Source organism: Dipodomys merriami, unplaced genomic scaffold, assembly GCF_024711535.1.
Source record: "Dipodomys merriami isolate MVZ:Mamm:240054 unplaced genomic scaffold, mDipMer1.0.p SCAF_2, whole genome shotgun sequence".
Taxonomy (NCBI): domain Eukaryota; kingdom Metazoa; phylum Chordata; class Mammalia; order Rodentia; family Heteromyidae; genus Dipodomys; species Dipodomys merriami.
The window spans coordinates 94,849,136-94,871,426 of NW_027203381.1; the positions used below are offsets into that span (position 1 = coordinate 94,849,136).

General features: G+C 36.5%; 1 protein-coding gene across 1 annotated transcript in view; it reads left to right on the forward strand.

Annotated features, from left to right (window-relative positions):
- Positions 1 to 19,532, forward strand: part of Vgll3 (vestigial like family member 3) — a 60,717-nt gene extending 41,185 nt beyond the window's left edge. Inside the window, exons 5-6 of the mRNA XM_070030446.1 lie at positions 4,831 to 4,922; positions 19,451 to 19,532. Of these exons, the coding sequence (XP_069886547.1) occupies positions 4,831 to 4,849 (19 nt within the window). The 3' untranslated portion in view covers positions 4,850 to 4,922; positions 19,451 to 19,532. The remainder of the gene's footprint in view (positions 1 to 4,830; positions 4,923 to 19,450) is intronic.
- Positions 19,533 to 22,291: the final 2,759 nt, after the last annotated feature.

Genomic DNA, 22,291 nt, shown 5'->3' on the forward strand with positions numbered 1-22,291 from the left:
TAAACAGAGTGATTTACCAGTTTAATTAAGTAAACTGCCTTTTTACAATTTCTGCTAAATATTGGACTCCTACATTATTCTAAAAGAATATTCTTTCACAGGGCCTTAAGTATGGCCCTACAGTAGCCAAGGCTATGAGTTCAAGTCTCAGTACTGACAAACAAAACAGAATAATTCTTCTAGAACACAAGTTGCTTAATCAGAAATTTTTGGCATATTTTAAGATGTGAACTTTCAAATGATATCTCTTTATACTTATAGATGTACATTTTTTCTATATTATGAATAAAGCAAAAGTGAATGATTATTTACACACTTGATTTTATATCTTAAGATATTTACAATGTTGTACATCCTATCTGATTTACAATATCCCATACATTTTTGAGAGCTGCACAATATAGGGAAAATTTGAATATGATTTCTTTGCATCATTTTAAAGTACATATATTTAAAGATGAAATATGAGTTCAATTTGTTTTTATCATTTCATAAAAAATATACAATACAGTAAACTTTATATTTTTCACTTCTGTTAGATAAGCTGAAAGCAAATAAAAAGTTATCTTACAGCATTGAAAAATGAAATGACAGATTAGTTAATTCTATGAACAATTATACTTCTTTGATTTTACATTTGAGAAAGAAAAATTCTTAGTTATGATATCATTCTTAAACAAAAGTATATATAATAAAACTTTTGGCTTTGTGTTATAAAATCATATTTTTTGTGTTTTTGTTGGGTTGGGAGGAGACATTTTAAATTTCTATTCGCTCTTCGAATGCAGGACACATAATTGTGGCAATGATATAAAATAATGAAAGACTTTGTAATGTCATTATGTTCAATTTGTTCAATAAATAATTTAATGTGAATTTGATGTTTATACTTTGATATAGCAATTTGCTTTGCACTTCTTGAGAATTAACTTTACTGTTTTTGCTTCTCCTTTATTCAATTAAGAACATATAAATATCTTATAAAATAAGATCCTAGATTTAAAATTTTTGAGGTTAATTTCTACAGCCAAGACATTTATTTGATACAGTTTGTTATAAAACAAATTGTTATAACACAACAGCAAGTGAAATGAATTATACCAATTATATAGGAGCAGGAGTATTGATAAATCTTTTATTTAAATTTTATTGTCAAGGTAATGTACAGAGGGGTTATAGTAACATAAGTAAGATAGTGAGTACATTTTTTTGTCGAACTTGTACCCACTCTCTCATTTTCTCCCACTTTAATACATTGCTTTTAAAGTAGTCATTTGACCCTTTGGGAAAGATATTTCTTGTGTTTTACAGTTGTTGACACAGACTTGCTGTAAATAGCTAAAATTTATTAACATTGAAGAAATGTGTCTAAAAATGGAGCATTTCAAGAGCTTCAGCTTTGAAGGAAGGTAGATGTGTTCCCACATAGCCCTCTATTAAATGTGCCTTTAATTTGAAAATGCAAATGTTTGAAATCAATACTCACCTAAATATGTCTCCAATGGTACCGGTTATATACTTTGTCAAAGCAATCATAACAGCCTGCCATATTTAGCCTAGTGTATGAAGATTTTTAAGGCTGCTAAGAAATGTTATTACAAATACAATGGCTTAAGTAACAATAACATATGATTTCATAGTTCTGTTGATCAGAAAAGTGACAAGTTTTCTCTTGGTGAGCTGCAAAGTCTAGGCTGCCTTCTGTCCAGAAGGCTCCAAGGCAGAATGTGTTTCCTTTTTGTTTCCTCTGTCTCCAGCCCTTCACATTCATGGTCCAGGCCTTCCTTTTTCAAAGCCAGCAACAACAATGTCAATTACTTCTCACATGGTGTCTCCATCCTCCTGTTTGACTCCTTCTTACCCATCTAAGGTCCCCTGTGATTGTTTGGATTCTACCTGTATGATTCAGAATATCTCTTCCCAGTTCTAGATCCTTATGTTAGTTCCTTAAGTAAGCAAAGGTTCCCAGCAGTGCAGCATGAATGACCTAAAAGGCTTCCACAACTAATTTAGAATTTCAACAATTAGCCGGGCGCTGGTGGCTCACGCCTGTACGCCTGTAATCCTAGCTACTCAGGAGGCTGAGATCTGAGGATCGAGGTTCAAAGCCAGCCCGGGCAGGAGAGACTGTGAGACTCCTATCTCCAATAAACCACTAGAAAACCGGAAGTGGCGCTGTAGCTCAAGTGGTAGAGCGCGCGCCTTGAGCTGAAGAGCTGAGGGACAGCGCCCAGGCCCAGAGTTCAAGCCCCACGGCCGACCAAAAAAAAAAAAAAAAAGAAGAAGAATTTCAACAATTAAAAACATACACTCAGGTTTATAATCCAGGAGGATTTACAATTCACTGGAACTAGCCAACATAGGGTTGCTGTGAATATTTTTTTTGTAATGGGAGGTCATCTTCAATAATTTAAATAGTTGTATAGGAAGGAAACATTTCATGAAGCTAGTATAGTGGTTTGGACTCCATGGGGTTATGTAGTGTTTGTGTTAAGACAAGCACACGGTGGGGTGGAGAGCAGGTCATCCAGTGCAGATTCTTCCGAGCTGAAGTGTGTTTTCTCCAGGGACAACCAACTACTATTTAATTGTTATGCTTCCTTTTTTGGGAACATATGCCCATCTCATGATGTCCTAAGTCTGCAAACATCTCCTTTGACCTGCCCATACACATTTGACTATGTAGCGATACATGACCACATTGCCTTGGTAAAGCTTTAAGTTTTCAGTCCAGATTGAATCATCATTCCATCTGTTATCAGTTAAGCAGTGGAAAAAATGTTAGGGAAAAGCAAACATGTTTTGATAGATTTAATGTGCAAAGTAGGTAACCATACTGGGCAATGCTGATGATCAATAAATGAGCTGCAAGACTTTGTTGGAAACAATGGTTAAAACAACTGTTTTACTTTCCATACCAAGTTTGGCTGCGGCTGAATGAAGAACACCAGCATTGATCTTTGCTTTGCACTTGTACAAGAGACTATTTGCAGAGAGCCAAATATAGCAACAGAGGATTTAATATCTTGCCAAAAAATACAAAATCTGTTCCCCTTTAAGCTAATGCTCTGGCTTTTCTTGTGGATCTTGCAAAAAAGGGAGGAAAATATAGTTTTACCCATTTTCTTCTGCTTAATGTTCCCTACATGTTTTCAAATGAGTTATGTGTGGGTTTGTGGTAGTTTGTATTTCCAAAAGAAGAGAGTTACATGAGATGCTTATCCAGTATTATAATTTTTCTTACAAAAATTACCTCTGATAACTGATGTAGTAATTAATTGAAGGTAGTATTCACCCATATCTGTGGATATCTGTCAATATAACTAGCAATGCTGTCTTACTTTGAACATACACATTATCCATTATATATCTAAGTCTGGTTTAAGAAAAACTATTTTTAAAACAAAGATTACAATTAATGGTAATGAAAGTCCATATTATGAATTAATGGTGGTAAAGTCCATATTAGTAGCTAAAAGACTGAGGGTCAACCTTTCATGTTTCCTAGCTCCTTAATGTATTTCTAAACAGTTATCTTCAATCCATAAAGTCATATCTTTTTCCTTTGTCTTAAAACATGAGTGCTTTGTTCTAAGTGTTACCTGACAGATGGGCTAGTCCAGATTTCTCTCACTATACCCAGTTAATGACAACACTATTCTGCTCACTGTGTGTGTGTGTGTGTGTGTGTGTGTGTGTGTGCGTGCGTGCGTGCACGCACAATATTGAAGAAAATTTTGCAAGCTTTACTAAGAAAATAGCTTTCTACAGTGACTACTTTACCAGACATCTCCATGGGGGATTTTAAACAAACACAAGGCTGTTTGGAAATACTTGGTGTATGTAAATATGCAAAATATGTTCAACAGTGCTAACAGCTGCAGGGTGTACTCCCTTATCCTGGAGCTGAATATTTTGATGGCAGTCTTGTTATATTTTTTTTCCATCTTTGATTCTCATTTCCCCTTTCAACTTTTATAAAAACTCAAAAATTTAACACTTTCCCCTTTTTTTCTCACACACATAGACATCACACACACACACACACACACACACACACACACACACACACACACACACACACTTCCATGCTGTTTCCAAGAGTGTCATTTCAGTAGATCCCACTGGAAGAGGTGGGTGTGGCCTTCAAGGAATGTTTCTGAGTTAGATGATGTTGTAAAAGCTGCTCTTCGGGGAGCTTGCTTGGACTCGTTCTGACACCAGTCTCACACATGGCCCAGACACTCCTCAGGCCAGATTCCATTAAGGCTTGTCATGGCAAGGGGTGAGAAAGTCCTGTGTGAGTGGCCTTCCAGCTGTGACAGTCAGTCCCAGAGATCCCAGAATAATCACTGTAATTGTTACTGCTTTATCAGATCCTATAAGATCAGGAGACTTATCCTTTTGTGAAAATAAGCATATGACATTTCCTCAGACCCACAAAAGGAAAGAAGGACCAAGCAGAAATTTAAAAAGAGTCTTTTTATACACAATTTGAAAGGTTGAATCTTGGGAGAAAAAAAGGTGACAAATGTGAAGAGGAAGGGCCCAAATTCCAAGAACAGCTTCTATGGTAATTTGTTGACATCATTTAGTGCCACATTTTTTGGGTTTGTCAGTGAAAACCAAATGAAATCTATTTAAACTGCTTTAGGAAAATGAAATTTCTATTTAGAGACACAAGAAATGAAAACAGTTATTTTAAGTCCTCTATATGTCATAAGCATTACACTATTTTATCTCAATTCTTTTTGGATGTTAATATAAAAAAGGAGATTTGAATTTTTACAGTACTAAAGAGCTAACCATATTTGTACTCTGAATCCCAAGGTCATCATCAGTAAAATGAAGGTTTTAAAGGCAACTACTTCGTAGAGTTAAAGGGATTAAACGGAGCATGGAGTTCATTTCCCAATAAGCAGGTATTATTGTTTCCCTTTTAATTATCTCATTTGTTAGTAATTGTGGAAATCATCACTTAAGCATTTGCCAAAGGTACTCAAGTAAGAATGACAGAATTCAAACCCACGTCTACCAAACGAGAATGTGGGGAGGGAAGGGATGGTTGGGGAAAAACAAAGGAGGGCATAACAATGCTTGCTAGGAAATGTCCTCATTGCGTTACTCATGTAACTGTAACCCCTCTGTACAGTATCTTTACAATAAAAAAAATTTAGGAGAAAAAAATTGTTCTTACCTGCTTCCTTAAATTTGTGCTAATGTAACATTTAAGTATGGTCACAGATTACTTGTCACATTTATCTCTCAGCAAATTTTAATAGTTTCTCAGCAAATTAGAATAAATTAAAAACTGGAATAAATGAAATGGCAAGAGGAACTAAGATGGCCAGAAGAGGAACTGTGAGCAGTAAGAAAGAACCATGTGCCTTAAGAAGTCTTTTGGAAGTCAAATAGAGTGACAGAGTCTGGAATTATAGAACATTATCTTCAGTTTGGACATACTCAATCAATTCATTTAATATAAATTGTCCTGAAGGATTAAGGTCATTTTTCTACCAAGCTCAACCTCAAATCTCATTAAAATAGTGACTGGGTTAGAAGAATTATAATTTCTTTCCTTCTATCTTTCCTGTCTGTCTTTCCTGTCTTCCTTACTTTTCTTTTTCTCTTGTTGGTTGTGGGTCTTGAACTTGGCCTAGGCTCTGTCCCTGAGCTCTATTAGTTGAGCCACAGTGCCACTTCTGGTTTTCTGGTGGTTAATTGCAGGTAAGAGTCTCATGGATTTTCCTGCTCTGGCTGGCTTTGAACCATGATCCTCAGATCCCAGCCTCTTGAGTAGCTATAATTACAGATGTGAGCCACTTGCACCTGGCTATAATTTCTTATATAATAACATAATCTCATATTTAAGACTGCTAATTCCAAATCTTGTTAAATGATCATATGCTCTTTTGCCAAAAATCAAAATTATAATTTAATCTTCATTTTATTTTTATATATTGAAGGAAATATTTTAAAGATTCCTAGTTCCTCATAAAATTATTAAACACCCTCACAAGTACTGGCCCCATAGCCAGGAGCTTCACAAAAATACTCTGATTAACTATTAAGCCTAACACTCAGAAGTGTTCCCTTACTCCTTTATTATAGATAATAAAACTGAGTTGGAGGGCTGGGAAGGTGGCTCAGTGGTAGAGCGCTTGCCTTGCACGCTGAGGCCCTGGGTTTGATTCCTCAGCAACACATAAGCAAAAAAGAAAAAAGCCGGAAGTGGCGCTGTGGCTCAAGTGGTAGAGTGCTAGCCTTGAGCTGAAGAGCTGAGGGATAGTGCCCAGGCCAAGAGTCCAGGCCCCATGACCGGACCCCCCCCCAAAAAAAAAAAACTGAGTTGCAGAGATTTTAAATCACTTGCTTGAAGGAGAATTAGCTGCTTAGTTACTATAGTTTCTAAGCTCACCTTTCATCCTGAACTATACAAAGATACCTGTCCATTTTCTGAAACATGGGGGGTTTGAAAATCTAGACTAATTTCCTCATCGCCCACTAAGACCAATGGAGGAATTTAGTCTCCTAAACATGCAACAGAGGATACATAAATGAAAGTATCATGGCTAATTAGCTCACTTTGGAAAATTTTAAATAGCATGCGAATAGAACTCTTATATCCATCCCAAGGCCTTGGAAAAATACCCGAGCAAACCATGGGCCCTAATGCTTTGGTTTCTCTAGATTCTATGCTTTGTACATGGTACTTCAATGGGTCACTTCTGGATGCAAATAGGTCTGTTTGCAACAACTTTGGTTTGTGACTGCATTTATAATTTCTAGTGCCTACCAGTTGCAAGTATTTCAAACTGCAAATTCACAAGGTAAGCAAGTTACATTCTAAATTTTAAAAATACTTTGGGACACAGGAGGGAGACAGTGGGGAAACAAAGGTTTGGGAATAATTTTACATAGACAAACAAGGAAAAAGATTGTGAGATGACTCAAAACTGAAGAATTTATGTTCAAATAACCTGAAGCTAAGAACAGTAAGGAATGAGTTGCCCCCTCGGTGAAGCAGTGGTGAAGCAGTCTTGTTTTCCTTGAGAATAAAACTATATGATATTTCTGACTACGCATGACCAGAAACCAGAACTATTGTCACATGTTTAAAATAATGAAGTCTTACGGAATAATGAAGCATTACTGAAAGAATGTGCCCTAGTTATCTGGAAAAAAATGCTTTTTTGACCTAGTTGTGCTATTAACAACTCCCTTCTCCCCCCTGGAAAAAAGTACTGTATCTCTTGTCTTGTTTTATCTATAAAGTAGGGAACTAGATATTCTGTGGGAGTTGGTCTAGCTCTGGAAATTGAGTATATCTTTTTTATTTTAATATAATACCATATCCTACTTAAGCATCAGAATTAGTATTTTCCAGGAGCTAAAAGAGTTTGGAAAGAACAACCTAATTGGAAAAGATTATTTGACAACTTCTTTAGCTATGGAAGGCCAAGTTATAAAAACTCAATAATAACAATGTGCAGAGAGCAACAAATAAAATTCCAAAGAGTCTCTTTGCAACAAATGCCATTGGTATTTATGTAATCTGAAGAGGAAAAAAATAAAAGCAAGAAAGACATGATTCCCTCAGGGATTAGACATCCTGGAATTTGTATTTATAACACAGTTTATCCTTGAAGAAGCCAGTATTCAAACCTGTGTGTAATTTAGAATTTCTGCTCATCCCATGTGCCCTGCAGGCTGGTTTGAATTACTCAGTGATGGAAAATAGAAATGTAGGGGGAAAAAACCATGTACAGCATTCCTATTACTAATTATGTGCAGTACTGTAAGACAATGTTGCAGATACATCAGTGGAGACATGCGCTGTTATCCAGGCGCTGCACCTACACACTTAACTATGCCTAATTTGAAAAAGAAAATAAAATCCTCAGAATGTGTCCAGCTTAGTTTTATATTGCCGTCTATAGTTTCTACTGGGAAAGTGACACTTGGATTCGTTTCTCTGAATTTGCTAACTACTTTATTTCCTTATGTCCCAATTTTCATTTAATTATAGTTATTCACACTTTCATTGGGAAAAAAACAATTTATCATGATAATCCAAACACATTTACCACCTGTTTATGATGCCATCTGGTGAGTGGGTCAAAACAAGTTTTCTTCTAAAAACATCCTTTGTCTTTTGGCCCAACTATTCTGTGTGTTTGATGTTCTCTATCATGTTCTCTTCTAGAGATAACTTTGCCATATCATAGGTAACTACCTTTGGTTTCCTCAATCCTTGTGAAATATCCTAAGGGTTCCTTGTCTTCAATCTTCTACACAGATAGTACATTCTAGGGTGCTCCTTACTGGGCAAGGGGTTTTTTGCTCATTGTTGCCTGAGCACTCCTGAGGTGCAGGGACAGTTTCTCCTCTTAAGCAAATCGCTCTGTTCTGGAAGGATCAGCCTCTTATTTTATCACAGGTATAGGAACTGTTTGATCAGGACTGATTTTCTTTTTCCACAAAGCCAGTAGTGTCACAGAAGTATCACAGGAGGTTTGACTCCTGGCACTGGCAGGAAAGTATGAGAGAAATAAGATGCTTCCTTTTCCTGGTTTGCTTTGGACACCAATTCTGGGAGCAGCTGTGCCCCACAGAAAATGTGACCCCCACTCCCATCTATTCTGAGAGTCCTGGAATCTCTGTTCCCTGAGACATCGCTTCTTGTGTTTTTCCTGTGGGTGGTGGTGGTTTCCTCCTCTTTGCTAGGGACTGGTCCACTTCAGGTCTCCTTAGTTTTCTTGACACAGTGTACTTATTTCTTGCATCAGTTTTGCCCTTGGAAAAATTCATAGTGATATTTGTATACTTGTTTCTAATGTGGGAGATTTAATTTTGCCTAGTGGAGTGGTCCCAGAAGACAATGCCTCAAGGAAGAATTGTGGCATAGCATCATGTACATGTTAGAGCAAGAAAGCAGGAATGACCTGCTTTAAGGCAGAGAGGAGAATTTAAATAATCCCTGGTATGCAGTAGCATCACAGTCATCTAGGTTATCAAGGCTGTAGGAAACTAAGTAACACTGTGCTGTAGTGACAATGATAACAAGTCTGGTAGTGATTGGAAAAAAGTATTGGAGAAAATAGTAAAGAAATTCTGGGGAAGGGGAGGATCAAACAAAGCCAGTGCAAAACTTTTAACTCTCTGCCCAAATCACAGGTAGAAAAACAGAGAACTTCCTGACAGCTTGAAATGATATTTTAAATCCACTATACCTAATTGTCAAGAATGGCTGAAGATTAGGCCTAAACTCTTAAGGTACAATCTGGGGAATTTGGAAGTAAACTGCTCAGGTAACTGCTACATTTCTTCTGTTAAAAGGGAGTAGGAAGACATAAATGGTTTCCTTAGACATTGGCAGAAACATGTGGCTGATATCAGCTAAGACTAGGGACCTTGGACTCCTATAAACTATTCATACTATCACATTTCCTTGTCTCTTGACCTCAAACTAGAGTCAGAGTCCATACTGTACTAGACTCTAGGACATCAGGGAAGACATTTACCATTTAAATTTTAGAGGAAGGGATTAACACGTAACACATATAAGTTTATTTGAACCTATGTATCACATACACAAATGTATTTTAAGCATGGTAAGCTAAAGAAATGAACTATAAAATTAGGTTCGTAGATCTGATGGACTTAGGATTTAGTGTCCTGATTGATTATCTGGAAATGTCCTACCAGCCTGCCTGGTTAACTGAACAAAACATGGATTCCACAAAGGACTACGTTTAATGAGGTCAAGATGCCAGAACTTCCCTGTAATTATTTAAAGGAAGGAAGGAATCTAACAGACTTACAAATTTGGTAATGTTAGAACAAAATTATTGTGTTCAACTTGCTTTCTCTCCTCCTGAAAATGCTGCCTGGAAGTTAAAACACGCCCATCTCTTGGGCTTTGAGAAATGCTTTATGAGAGAAATGGCAACATTCTCAGACTTCGGTGCTAACTAGGAGACTGGGGATGGCAGTAGTCCTTTACATCCTCAAAGCAGGTTATAATACTTTAACAGGAGCTGTGAGACCCCAGAGTGAGAGACCAGGTGGCAAAACTTAGCCATGAGTGATAAGGATGGGTCAATTGGTATGACTAGACAAAGATTACCACTGAGACTGTTTTAACCTGTACAGACCCAAGCTACACATAATTGACTACTGGGTTTTAAGAATGAAGGAAAATATAAAATATTATTTGTACAGGAAATATACTTATCCTAGGACTACAAATCTTGAGTCATGGTCTCTTGCCCAATTCCTCCAGCCAAGCGAGAAGATAAGCCAGAACTCTTTGACCCAAGGGAAGATCGGACCACATCGAGGAAGGCCCTGCAACACTGTCATGTGTTCAGATTGTTAATCTTCCTTCTAGCATGCCCCAAAGGAGGAGTATTATGACCATTTTGCTTGTGACTCTGAACTAGAGAAAGGGAAAATTCCAGACTCTGTCTCTCAGTTGACACTAATCCCTGGGGACTTGCATTACCATTATAATTCAGCAGCCTTTGAGGAAGGGAACTGATAAGTGGAATGTTGTTCTAGATTTAATTCAGATTGGGTCTGTGGGTCCCCGGGTCCCACTTTTGATGATTTTCTCCGTAACAGATGTAAAGTCAGATTGTTAGGAAAGGCCAGGATTATTACTGTAAGAGCCATTCTTAACTAAATAATAGCTCAAAAGAAATATTAATGGAGGATAAGTACATAGTAACTTTCCCATCAAACCATTAGAAGATATAGGAATAGTAGTCCCAAGGGCCTCCAATAATAACACTGTAAAAAAAACAAAAAACAAAAAACAAAACAAAACAAAAAAACAGAAGTAATCAGGGAGAATAACTTTGGATTTTTTCAAATTCAGTGAGTCCATTCATATTTTGGACTTGTCTTCTTTGTTAATTATTAATAAGTTTTTTATTGTGAAAATACCATACAGAGGGGTTACAATTTCATGAGCAAGGTAATGAGTACATTTCTTATCAAGCATTGTTGCCTCCTCCTTTGTTTCCCCTTCCCATCCCCGCCCTCCCATCCGCCATCTTCCCACCTTGCCAAAGTTGTAAAGTTCGTTTTTCTACATAATGACTGTACATCTCATTGTTACAATGGGTCTACCTGTATCCTTATTTAAACAATTTGTTTTTTCCCTTCCCCTCCACAAATTATGCCAACATCAAACACAGTGAAAACAGGGGTTATACCGTGGGGGAGGGATATTCAAAGCAACAAAGAAATCTTATAAATACATTAGCAACAATAGCAAGAAAGAAAAACAATTTGAGTCCTTACCTTGGGGTTCATTTCACCTAACATAAACTTATCTGACCGTTTCTGCTTGTCTCAGACATATACTAGTTATTGCAAATAAGGGAAACCATGGGACCTATGTTTCTTTTGGCCTGGCTTACATCACGTAATATAATTTTTTCTGTCTTTCCATTTCCTAACAAATGGGGCAATGTCATTCTTTCTGATGGAGGCATAGAATTCCATTGTGTACATATACCACATTTTCAAGTGTCTTCTGACTAAAATAAATCAAAATGGACTTTGGGGTTTAGTACATAACAATTGATCTGGCTTAAAGAATGCCTCCCACTTTTCTGTAACGATATGATAGCCAAATAGATACTGTTTAGTATCTATTGTCAAGTTCATCAAAATGTTGTGTGTATAAGATTTGGAGATTGCCATGTCTAAGTGTGTTTCAGTGCCTTTGTTGTCCTCTGTAATAGTAGCCTCTTGGGATTTCTTTGCGGACATTCCACAGAACATCTCACTGGTTCTTGACATTAATGATGATTGAATCTGGTAAAGAGGGAGTAACAACAAGCAACATTGCTCAATGCTTAGAAAGCCCTATGCATGTAGAGAGTAGGAAACGAACCAGATGAAAATGCAGGCTTCTGCCATGTCGGTGAAATTGCTAAAGGCATGTGGGAATACTTGCTCCAACCTAACAGGCGATTGGATCAGATTTGCACAATGTACCTCCCAGAAGGAGAACAACTTGTGGTGGGGAAAACTACTTTTATTAGAAACTGGTACATATTTCAGAAGGATGTTTGCCTTCTCTGTATGATATGCTTCTTCCAGTTATACCACTCTAACTCCACCTGCTTCTTATCTAGAATTTTACGAGTGACAGTCCATAGCTATGCACTAGCTGATCTGGTAGAATCAGTGAAATGAATGAAGATTCAGTTTTAGGGCAACCTTAGAAAAAATAAAAACATGCTCTAAGGTCAGATGTGAAGCACTGACTCATATGTGACTCTATTTCCCCATAACTATAAAGAATACTCTAGTCTGAGAATTAAGAAAGTAGAAGAGTTAGGGATTGAATGATCTCACCAAGTTTTCTATTCAATTGGCTCAGTGGTAGAGTGCTTGCCTTGTATGCACGAGGTCCTGGGTTCGATTTCTCCACACCACATAAGCAGAAAAAGCTGGAAGTGGTGCTGTGGCGTAAGTGTTAGAGCACTAGCTTTGAGCTGAAGAACTGAGGGACAGTGCCCAGGCCCAGAGTTCAGGCCTCACAATGGACAAAAAAAAAAGAAAGATCTGGATGTTCAAGAGGTGATCGGAAGTTAAAATTCTTCCCCTTGTGAATGAATCAACCCATTCATAGATTAAGGGCTTAATGGTTTCAGCAGTAGTGCCTGTGTTACCAAACGGAGCTCCTTCTGTCTTGCCTCTGCCTCACCAAGTAAGACATCTGCCCTATTATGATGTAGCAAGAAGGTCCTGACTAACCTGAGCAGAAGCTGGGGGCACCTTGCCCTCTGACTTTCAGCCTTTATAGCCATGAGTAAAACATCTCTACTCCCTTAAATCACCCACTTGGTGATGCTCAGTTATAGAAACAGAAAACAAATGAATATAAGGAGTGACCCTGCTCACTGCTCTATCTGTGAACCTGATAACAGACAAGTCAGGACACCCCTGGAGGCTTAATTTCCTGTTGCTGTTGGTAGCTTCTGAGAAAGCTGGCACAGTTAGACTAAACACCTACAGCAAGAAAGAAAATCTTTGAGTGATGTTGGTATTCCTAGCATGCAAAGCTTTCCATACCTGAGTGACTTTTGTGCTTTCCCTGTAAGTCATTCTTAAACCCAGCAGAGAAGCTTGATCTAATTCTCATTTCTTAGTGAAAGGTTTCTTATTCCCTGTCAAACTATCCTATAAATGCATAGTGAAGGAGGGAGTGGGTTCCGTGGCTCATTCGCTGTCAGTCTTTCTGCCTTCTGGTCTTGGCACTCTCTTCTGCTGTAACTGTGTCTAGGGTAAATTCATACCTTCTTTACTTTCCCTAGGCTGTCAAGGAGTTTAGGAGACAGCATGTGTTGTACTGCTTTTCGAGTCTGAGTTTTCTCCAAAAGTGCTATATATGCATGTTTTTCCAATAAACTCTATGTATACTACAAACACATGTGCTGTTAATGGTGTGTTTGTGATTTTTTTCCTGTTGCAACACAAAACCAGTTTATACAATTTGACTTTGCTTTTCTGAAAAATTGAGTATTAGAGTGCCAAAGGTTTTAATTCTTAGAGAAAGAACGGGCTCCCTAGGGTACTGACAATTGTTTCACTAAGTTGAGAATGGAGAACAGCACCTGTTTCACTCTGAGCCTCTTATACTACTAAGCCTTTGCAAATGGAGGAGACTACAAACCAATGAGAGAATGGATGGTTGCTAATGAGAGTGAAGTCTATAAATATGTATGGAATTCAGAATATTTCTGAGGATACATTTTATGACTTCCATATTTCATAGCAAAGATGAATGGGAGACAACCAGAGCTCCAGGAGCCCAGACAATGCAGAAATGTAGGTAACACTTGTCACAATGAGTAATGCACCTGACCATCCAAGGTTATACTTTTGAGAATTGAATAAAATGACATGCCCCAACTCCTTGGTTCATAGTAAGTGTGGGGTATGTGTTGTTACAGCTTCTACTACTGTTAATGACTGAGGTCTGTTCTCCAAAGAGAGAAATGATTCAGAATCAGGTTTATGTCACAAGGGCTCAGGAATTACAAAATAGGAAAGTATATTTAATTTATTTGCTCCTAACATTCAGACTTGTGGTGAGAGGAAATGTGGTCATTGTAGCACAGCTTTTAACTCTGTGTAAACAAGAGGATCTCCAAATCCCAATTTCTGTTGTTGTTTAAGTCTGGCAGTACTAGGGGGTTGAACTGGAAGCCTACCACTTGTGAAATTGGCAAAATGTTGCTAAGCTCTGTAACCAGCCCTAATTTTTCCTTAGCTAGTATAGAATAGAGTCTTACTCTCCACACAGGCACAATCTTGAGCTGGAATCTTCTACTTTGAGTCTTCCTATCATTTCTGGGATCACAGAGGCATGCCACCAAGTTGGGTTTCCCTTCCATGGAAACAGGTTCAAATATTTTTCTGCTTGGGTTGTCCTGATACCACAGTCTTCCACTCTCAGCCTTCCCCAGTCCTTGGGTTGGCAGGCATGTGCTACTATAGCCAGCTATAAGTTGAGGTGTCACAACCTTTCTGTCCAGGTGGTCTCAAACTGCATCCTTGCATTCTTAACCTCTCAAGTAGTTCAAATTTTAGGTGCTGGTATTCCAGCACTTTTATTAGGACCATTATGAATGAACTGGCCCTTCATATAAAACTCATTGTTGCCTCTGGTTCTGAAGAGCAAATTAGCCATATAGACTTTTATTCCAACTATAATGTAATTTTGATTTAGTTTGGAGTATCTTCTTCAATTACAACCATTATTTTTTCTAAACTAGGATTTCAGCTTCTTATCTAAGCTAATATCCATTCATTCATTCATGCCTTTTCTTTTTGGGTTAGATTTCCTTCTCCAGGAAATAGTCACCTTGAATTGAGCCCATAATACCAGGACACTTTAGAGTTTAAAGTAGTTATGTCCTTATTTTTTTTAATTGTGAAAATACTGTACAGAGGGGTTACAATTACATGGGCAAGATAATGAGTACATTTCTTATCAAGCATTGTAGCCTCCTCCTTTGTTTCCCCTTCCCGTCCCTTCCCAGCCTCCCCCCCCCACCTCCCCACCCAATCCTCCCCCAAGTCCTTATTTTTAAATGTTTTATATTAACAACTTACTGTAATGTTTTTTAAGGATAGGATCAATTAATAAATGGCATTGCTATGACATAGAGTTCTAAAAATGCTGTGCGTGGGTAAGTGTTGTTACTATTCTATAGACAGTATCCTCAAATTTCTACCCAATGAACATGAACAACTTAACTAGACATATCCACATCTATTGTCTACACAAATCATTCTGGCTAGGGACTTTTGTCTTTGAAATTATACAGTTACTCCTTTTGGTTGTTTCCAAACTTATGCAACCTAATTTGGGGTCAGAGAACAGAATCACATTTTAGAATCTCTCCAGGTATTATCTTTGATAATATTTTTGGTCTTTCCTATCAAATACATTATTCCACATTCATTGTTATTTATCTTTGCATGCTCCATTTCATTGCTTTTGTTAATGTGAAATTTCACCTTGTTGGATTAACAGTCTTTGCTTATATATGATGCTTTAAAACCTCATTTATTAATGTAACTTATTTTTTGTTGAAAAAAATCTACTTATCATTAAATTTTTTTTCTAATCAGAGTTAATATGTTACTTTCATTACTACTGTCAAGAATGGCAATTATTAGAAATATGTATCAATACTAGAATTTCTGTAAAATATAGACTAATGATGTGTTTCTTGATTATCTTTTTGATATATCCCTAAGCTTTTGAAGGAATTTACATTTTGTTTAAAATATTGTTGAGACATAGGGATTCAATAGAACTATGAAGTTTACATAATTCAAGATGTTAAATATTGTAAAGATCACTTTTAATGGTGGAGTGTAACCATGTTTGTTTTTTGTTTGTTTGTTTTGTTTTTGTTTTTGTTTTGGGTCCGGTCGTGGGGCCTGAACTCAGGTCCCTCAGCTCTTCAGCTCAAGGCTAACGCTCTACCACTTGAGCCACAATGCCACTTCCGGCTTTTTTCTTTTTGCTTATGTTGTGCTGAGGAATTGAACCCAGGGCCTCATGCATGCAAGTCAAGTGCTCGACCACTGAGCCACCTTCCCAGCCCTGTCACCGTGTTTTGAAGACAATTTCATTGTGTCTCCTGCAGACTCTGTTCACCACACCCTGTGGTGAGGTAAAGGTAATGGAAACCAAACTTTAGGAAGTGGAGTCTTATGGGAGGCCACAGGTCACTGGGATCCACTTCAGAAGGATTCCACTTCAGAAGGATCTGCTGTTTGTCAGCCTTTCTTGTTCCTTGATTTGAGATATGCCCCCTCTTCCTGACATACGTCCTTCTGTCACTGCTATGGGCCAATCACATGTGACAATGCCCCGAGGTGACTCAGCTAGAGGAGGCCTTTGCAAGAGTCTCCACTGTGTTATTTTGGCTTTCATCTTTTATATGATGAGCTAAATAAACCTAATTTCTTTATCAAGCTAGCCTGTCTCAGATACTTCATTATTGTAATGAAAAATAGACTAATATAGTGTTCTAATACATCATAATTATATTCTTCATATTGCTAATATTAGAGCAATGTAAATTGCTTTAATGCAATTGAATGGCTTTGCAGAGAATCATCAGAAATGGTATTTATCACCCTCAATCTAGAGTAATTTCAATGACTAAATATACTGAAAATTAAGAGTCAGATTCTAACATTATCCTGGTGTTTCAATAGGGTCTTGTCAGTAGAAATGGGACTTCAACATTGTGAACCTAAATTTAGGAATTTGCACAGATGAATTTATCTTAAATATTAAAATATACTTTGGAATTAATATATCAAGTCCATATAAGATGGCTCAGATTTTTTCTTTAAATTTAATTTTACCTTTTATGTAATGGTTTTAAAATAAATTTCATCTGAAAAAAGGTTATAAAATACTGAGAATATCAAGCTTTTCAAATAGAAGCAAAATGAGAAGACAGAGAGAAACAAAGCTCTTGTTATCCAGATTTGCTCTAATATTTGTCTTCTCAGCATAAATTCTTTGAATTAGACTCATTTTGGTTACTATGTCTGCAGTACTATGGGGATGTTATTGATTATTTTTACTATAAAGTAAATGTGGTTCCTCACTGTTTTATCTAGGATGAAAAAGTTAATAAAGTATTTTGTTTACCAGAGATTACAGTGATCAACATAAGAAACATCAATTTCCCATTCATACTAGGGTCTCTTAGCTACTTTAGAACCTAAAATAAGAAGGGCTTTGCTTCTTGAAGTTGCAACATCTGGAACACTTTTTCTGTTCAATTTCTACTTTTTAAAAATGATTTATTTTGAAAGTTGCAAATGTTCCTTCTGTTTATATTTAATTTAGCTCAGACTATTCACATATCCCTACACAGATGCAGGAAGGTGAGGAACTGTAAGCAAGAAGTGCTTAGTGAAATTTTCTCTGCCATAGTCACGGATAACGAATGTGTGCTGAGTACTTTTGCATGTGTGCTGCATTGAGCGAAAGATTGAACATGGAGTGATATAGTCTTTAGAAGGTCTGTATGCTAACCACAGGTGAATCGCTTCCATTATAGCTTTTCATGTGCAAGGATACAACTATTTCTTCAAAGAATCTTTAAACCCAAACTTGAATTTACATATGAAAGAAAAATAATTAAAATACTGTCTGTAGAGTGTTTTCTCTAAAGATAGAAGTTACATGCTATTTATATCTAAAGATCATCTTAAAATCAATTACACACTCTTTTAAAAATTAGCATACATTAACTGTCCAATGGAGGTTTCATTGTGACATTTAACATTTTGTGTATTATGCACTATGATCAACCTCCCCCTCACCTCAACCTTACCCTTCTATTTCTCTTCCTTATCTTACTCCCTACTTCATAAAACATAAACTGCAGTCTTCTTTTTCTGAGCTTATGATTCAGAGAGTTTAAATGCACTACTCAAAACATATAGTTGGTGAGTGGACCAGGCTAATGTCATGTCTGATCGTACAGCCCCAACAGTCCCATCTTTTGTGGCAGTACTTAGTGCTTTTGTAATTACAAGCTCTGCCAACTGACTAGGTACACATGGCAATCTAAGACAAGAGTTAGATTGTCACAGGACTCATTGTTCATGTATCTCTATGTCACAGAATTGTTCGTTTGAACAGCTTAATTATGTTGTATTTTGTGATAAATGTAGAAACATGGTTTATCAGTTAACCAGAGAACCAGAAGCAATGAGTTTTAGAGGGTTTATAAAGATGGTATTATGCATATAATAACTGTACATATGTTTTTATTGTACATTTTACAGTTTAACATCCTTACCTCTTTCTCTCTTTCAGTATATATTCAATATCATTATGGTACTATGTATTTGAATATATTTAATGTCTTACATAATATAGAATTTACATAATATCTAAAAGGTATTAGATATGCATATATACTCTTTATATATCCTATTGCACATTTGATTATAAGTATATATAAAATTACATGTAATATGTCATACTTGAATATATCTTAAATACATGTATTTAAATACACATATTAAATACATGTATGTAAATGCATATAATTATATTAAATACATGTGTTATATACAATGAGTGTGATTTAATCTGCTTTATATTGAAAGAATACCAGAGACTAGGTAAGTTTTATTGAACAGAAATCTACTGTTTCATTATTCTGGAGGTGGAGGAAGTCTAATAATGGAATGATGGTATCTAGAGAGGTTTTTCTTGCTACATCATCATGTGGCAGAAGAAAGTTAGTAAATAACAGGGCAAGAGGCGTCCAAATTCACATTTTATAATGACATTAACTACATCTGTTATGATAGGGCCTTCCTGGCCTAATTACCACTTAAATATCTCACAATGCCAGTTAAATTTTTACTACAATGCCAGTTCCATTTCAGTTTCTTAACAGAATAAATCTTCAACAGTAGAACCAAGAATGTTATATATATTTTTATGTGTATACATCATATGTACATAAGCATATATATTCTCTATATCTGCATATATTATTTATGTGTGGAGAGAGAATGAGATTTATTTTTAAGAAACTGCTTACATGTCTACTGACTTAAATGTTAATCACATTGAAAATGTACCACACAACAACATCTAGCCTAATATTTGAGAAACTACCTGTGTCCAGTTGCAAAACCAGATTCCATAAGTTTTGCCATTAACTATATGAATGCTATTGGTAAAGTACTTACAAAAAATTAAGAAGTATATATAATCTTTAGGTCTAACCAAGTCTTTTAGAACAAATGCATAGCATTCAAATATCTTTTTAGTCTTACTTTACATTTAAATATGTCTGAATGTAGGAATTTTTTTCTGAAATCTTTTTCAAAAATTGTTCTTTTAATCCCTTACTCTTCCCAGAACAGAGCTGCTGTGCAAATGAACATAGCTCAGTGCAGTTCTACAAGTATTTGCTGAGTCCTTGATTAAGCTAAGAAGCCAGGCCCTATTGCCTTCCACATCTACTCTGCCATTTCTTCATATGCAAAGCCTTACAATAAAAATGTCTCTTCACATGTGGAAATTCCTCTTGTGAATTATATGCTTGACATAAAGGAAGTGAACTTGTGTAGGTTATTCTACAGCAGACACTAAGCGAGCGTTCTAATTACTGTGTGTGTGTTGGGGGGTCATTAGGCCTTGAACTCATGATCTCAATTTCTATCTTAGCTTGTCTTCTCAAGGCTGATGTTCTACCACTTGAGCCACACCTCCATTTCTAGCTTTTTTTTTTTACTGGTAAATTGGAGGTAAGAATCTCAGAGACTTTCTTTTTTCCTGAGCTGGCTTTGGACTGTGATCCTCAGATCTCAGTCTCCTAAGTAGCTAGTATTATAAGCATGAGCCACCAGCAACCAGCAAGTATATTTTTTAATGTTAAACATTGAGATTTCTTTGATAGTGGAGACTTATTTAGTTAGATATGAGCACATTACAAAAATAAACGTGAGAAGATGATTTATATGTGATTAAATTATCAAAGGTACATTCTGTTGAGAGAAGCTTCATTTCTTTCTGGAGCAATCACAGAGAAAATGAGATGATCTGGTCCATGTTAAATCTCTCAACACCCAGCAAAATAATGACTTGAACCAGTGAACTTCAGGGTTGAAAAGGTCAGATATATATAATCTTTGAAATATTCTTGGATGCTATTGACTCTTTCAAGTCTAAATTAGCTTGGATCCATTACTAATACTAATACAATCTCTTTAAAATATAATGAATATTGAAATAATATGTTTAAATTGCCTTATAAATCTCAAAAGTCTTGTAGGAAGAAAAATAATTTAATTAATAAAAGTCCCAGATGGCACATAATAAACAGAAACATTCTGGTGTTGTATCATCCTGTTTTAGTTGAACGATATTTTTAAAAAGAAAAATAAAAGCAGACCTAATATATTTGAAAGAACTGACTTCTGTCACCATTTATGGCTGGCATTTCTGAGTATTATCTATGGCATTTTGATTGGCAGATTGAATAAATCTAAATGGGATATTAGCAATCCAAATCAAATACTGTCAAAACCTGCACATCAAGAATGAATGTCAAACTCTAATATACTCTACAATTATTAAAGTCTTCTGTAAATCACAGTCCTGTCACTTGTTTTAAGAGAAAGTTACAAGCATAGCAATTGTCTTTTGGTAGGACACTTTAGGGTTTATTTCTTCTTCTTCTTCTTCTTCTTCTTCTTCTTCTTCTTCTTCTTCTTCTTCTTCTTCTTCTTCTTCTTCTTCTTCTTCTTCTTCTTCTTCCTCTTCTTCTTCTTCCTCCTCCTCCTCCTCCTCCTCCTCCTCCTCCTCCTCCTCCTCCTCCTCCTCCTCTTCTTCTTCTCCTTCTTCTCCTTCTCCTTCTCCTTCTCCTTCTCTTTCTTCGTCTTCGTCTTTGTGTGTGTGTGTGTGTGTGTGTGTGTGTGTGTGTTGTGTGTGTGTGTGTGTGTGTGCGTTTGAGGGGTCAAATTTAAACCATCTGACAAATGGAAAAGAAAGTAAAATTAGGGTTGTTACCAAAAGCTCTGCAGCTGTCGGTGTGTTTGAGGCAGTCCTAATGGCTCATTAGCAACAGGCAAAACCACGTCCTGGAAGAAAAAAAATGGGTCTAGTGTGTCCGTGTGGTGATTCTGGCTGAAGATGGACATCTTTTCCATAACTGACTTTATGCAAATGGTGGTAAGTGGTGGCTAGACTCATCATTGCAGGACAATGTTGACATGAGTCTATACCGTGGATTCTAATCAAAGTCTTTTCTGAACTTTAATGTCATGTAGCCCTTTCATGGTTTTTCACTCATGTGGGGGTAGAATTAATTCAGGGTTCAGGTCCTAATTTATCCAGCTCCTAAATTCACATTCTTCCTGTTATGATCATCGTCCAAATTCTCTTGTTGGTTTTTAGAAGAGAAATAGAAAATAAAGAGTCTAACATACTAGAGGACTTCTGGGCTTCTATACTTTATAAAATGCAGCAAAGCTACCTAGTATAAGAGGACATTTGGAAACACAAACACCCTTTCAATGTTGCATACAAAACCCAGCCTCTTGTTAGGGTCCAGATTCTTTAGGTTTACTTATTTTTATTTTCAGTTTCTCTCTTTGATATAAACACATTAAAGATGGTTTTACTTGATCCTCAGGCAGCTTACTGAACTCAGATTCTTAGAACATCAATTCTCCTTTGGAAAAGAATCATACAAATATATTTTGTTGTGGTGTGTTTGCCTAACATTTATTGAAACTACTATGTCCCTCTCCGGTCCTATCTTCTCCCCTCCTCTCCCATTATTATATAAAGTTGGTGTACTTTTTACTAGTTAGAGAAATCATTTCATATTAAAATTGCTGTTGACAACTAAAATAATATTACTCTCAAATATGACATGTGTCTTACCAACTGTACCTGTGTACTGTGTATTTACCACAATAACCCTGTTGGAGTTCATGTGATATACTCTCTTCACTTGCCTTAATCTCATTGGCTGGTTACCACTTTTCAAAATTATCTTTAAGGGCTGGGCACTTGTGACTTATACCTGTAATTCTAACTACCCAAGAGGCTAAGATCTAAGTATTGTGGTTCAGACAGGAAAGTTTATGTGATTCTTATCTCCAATAAACCACCAAAAGCCAGAAGTGGAGCTGTGGCTCATGTGATAGAGCATTAGCCTTGAGCAAAGAAACTCAGGGATGGTACCCAACC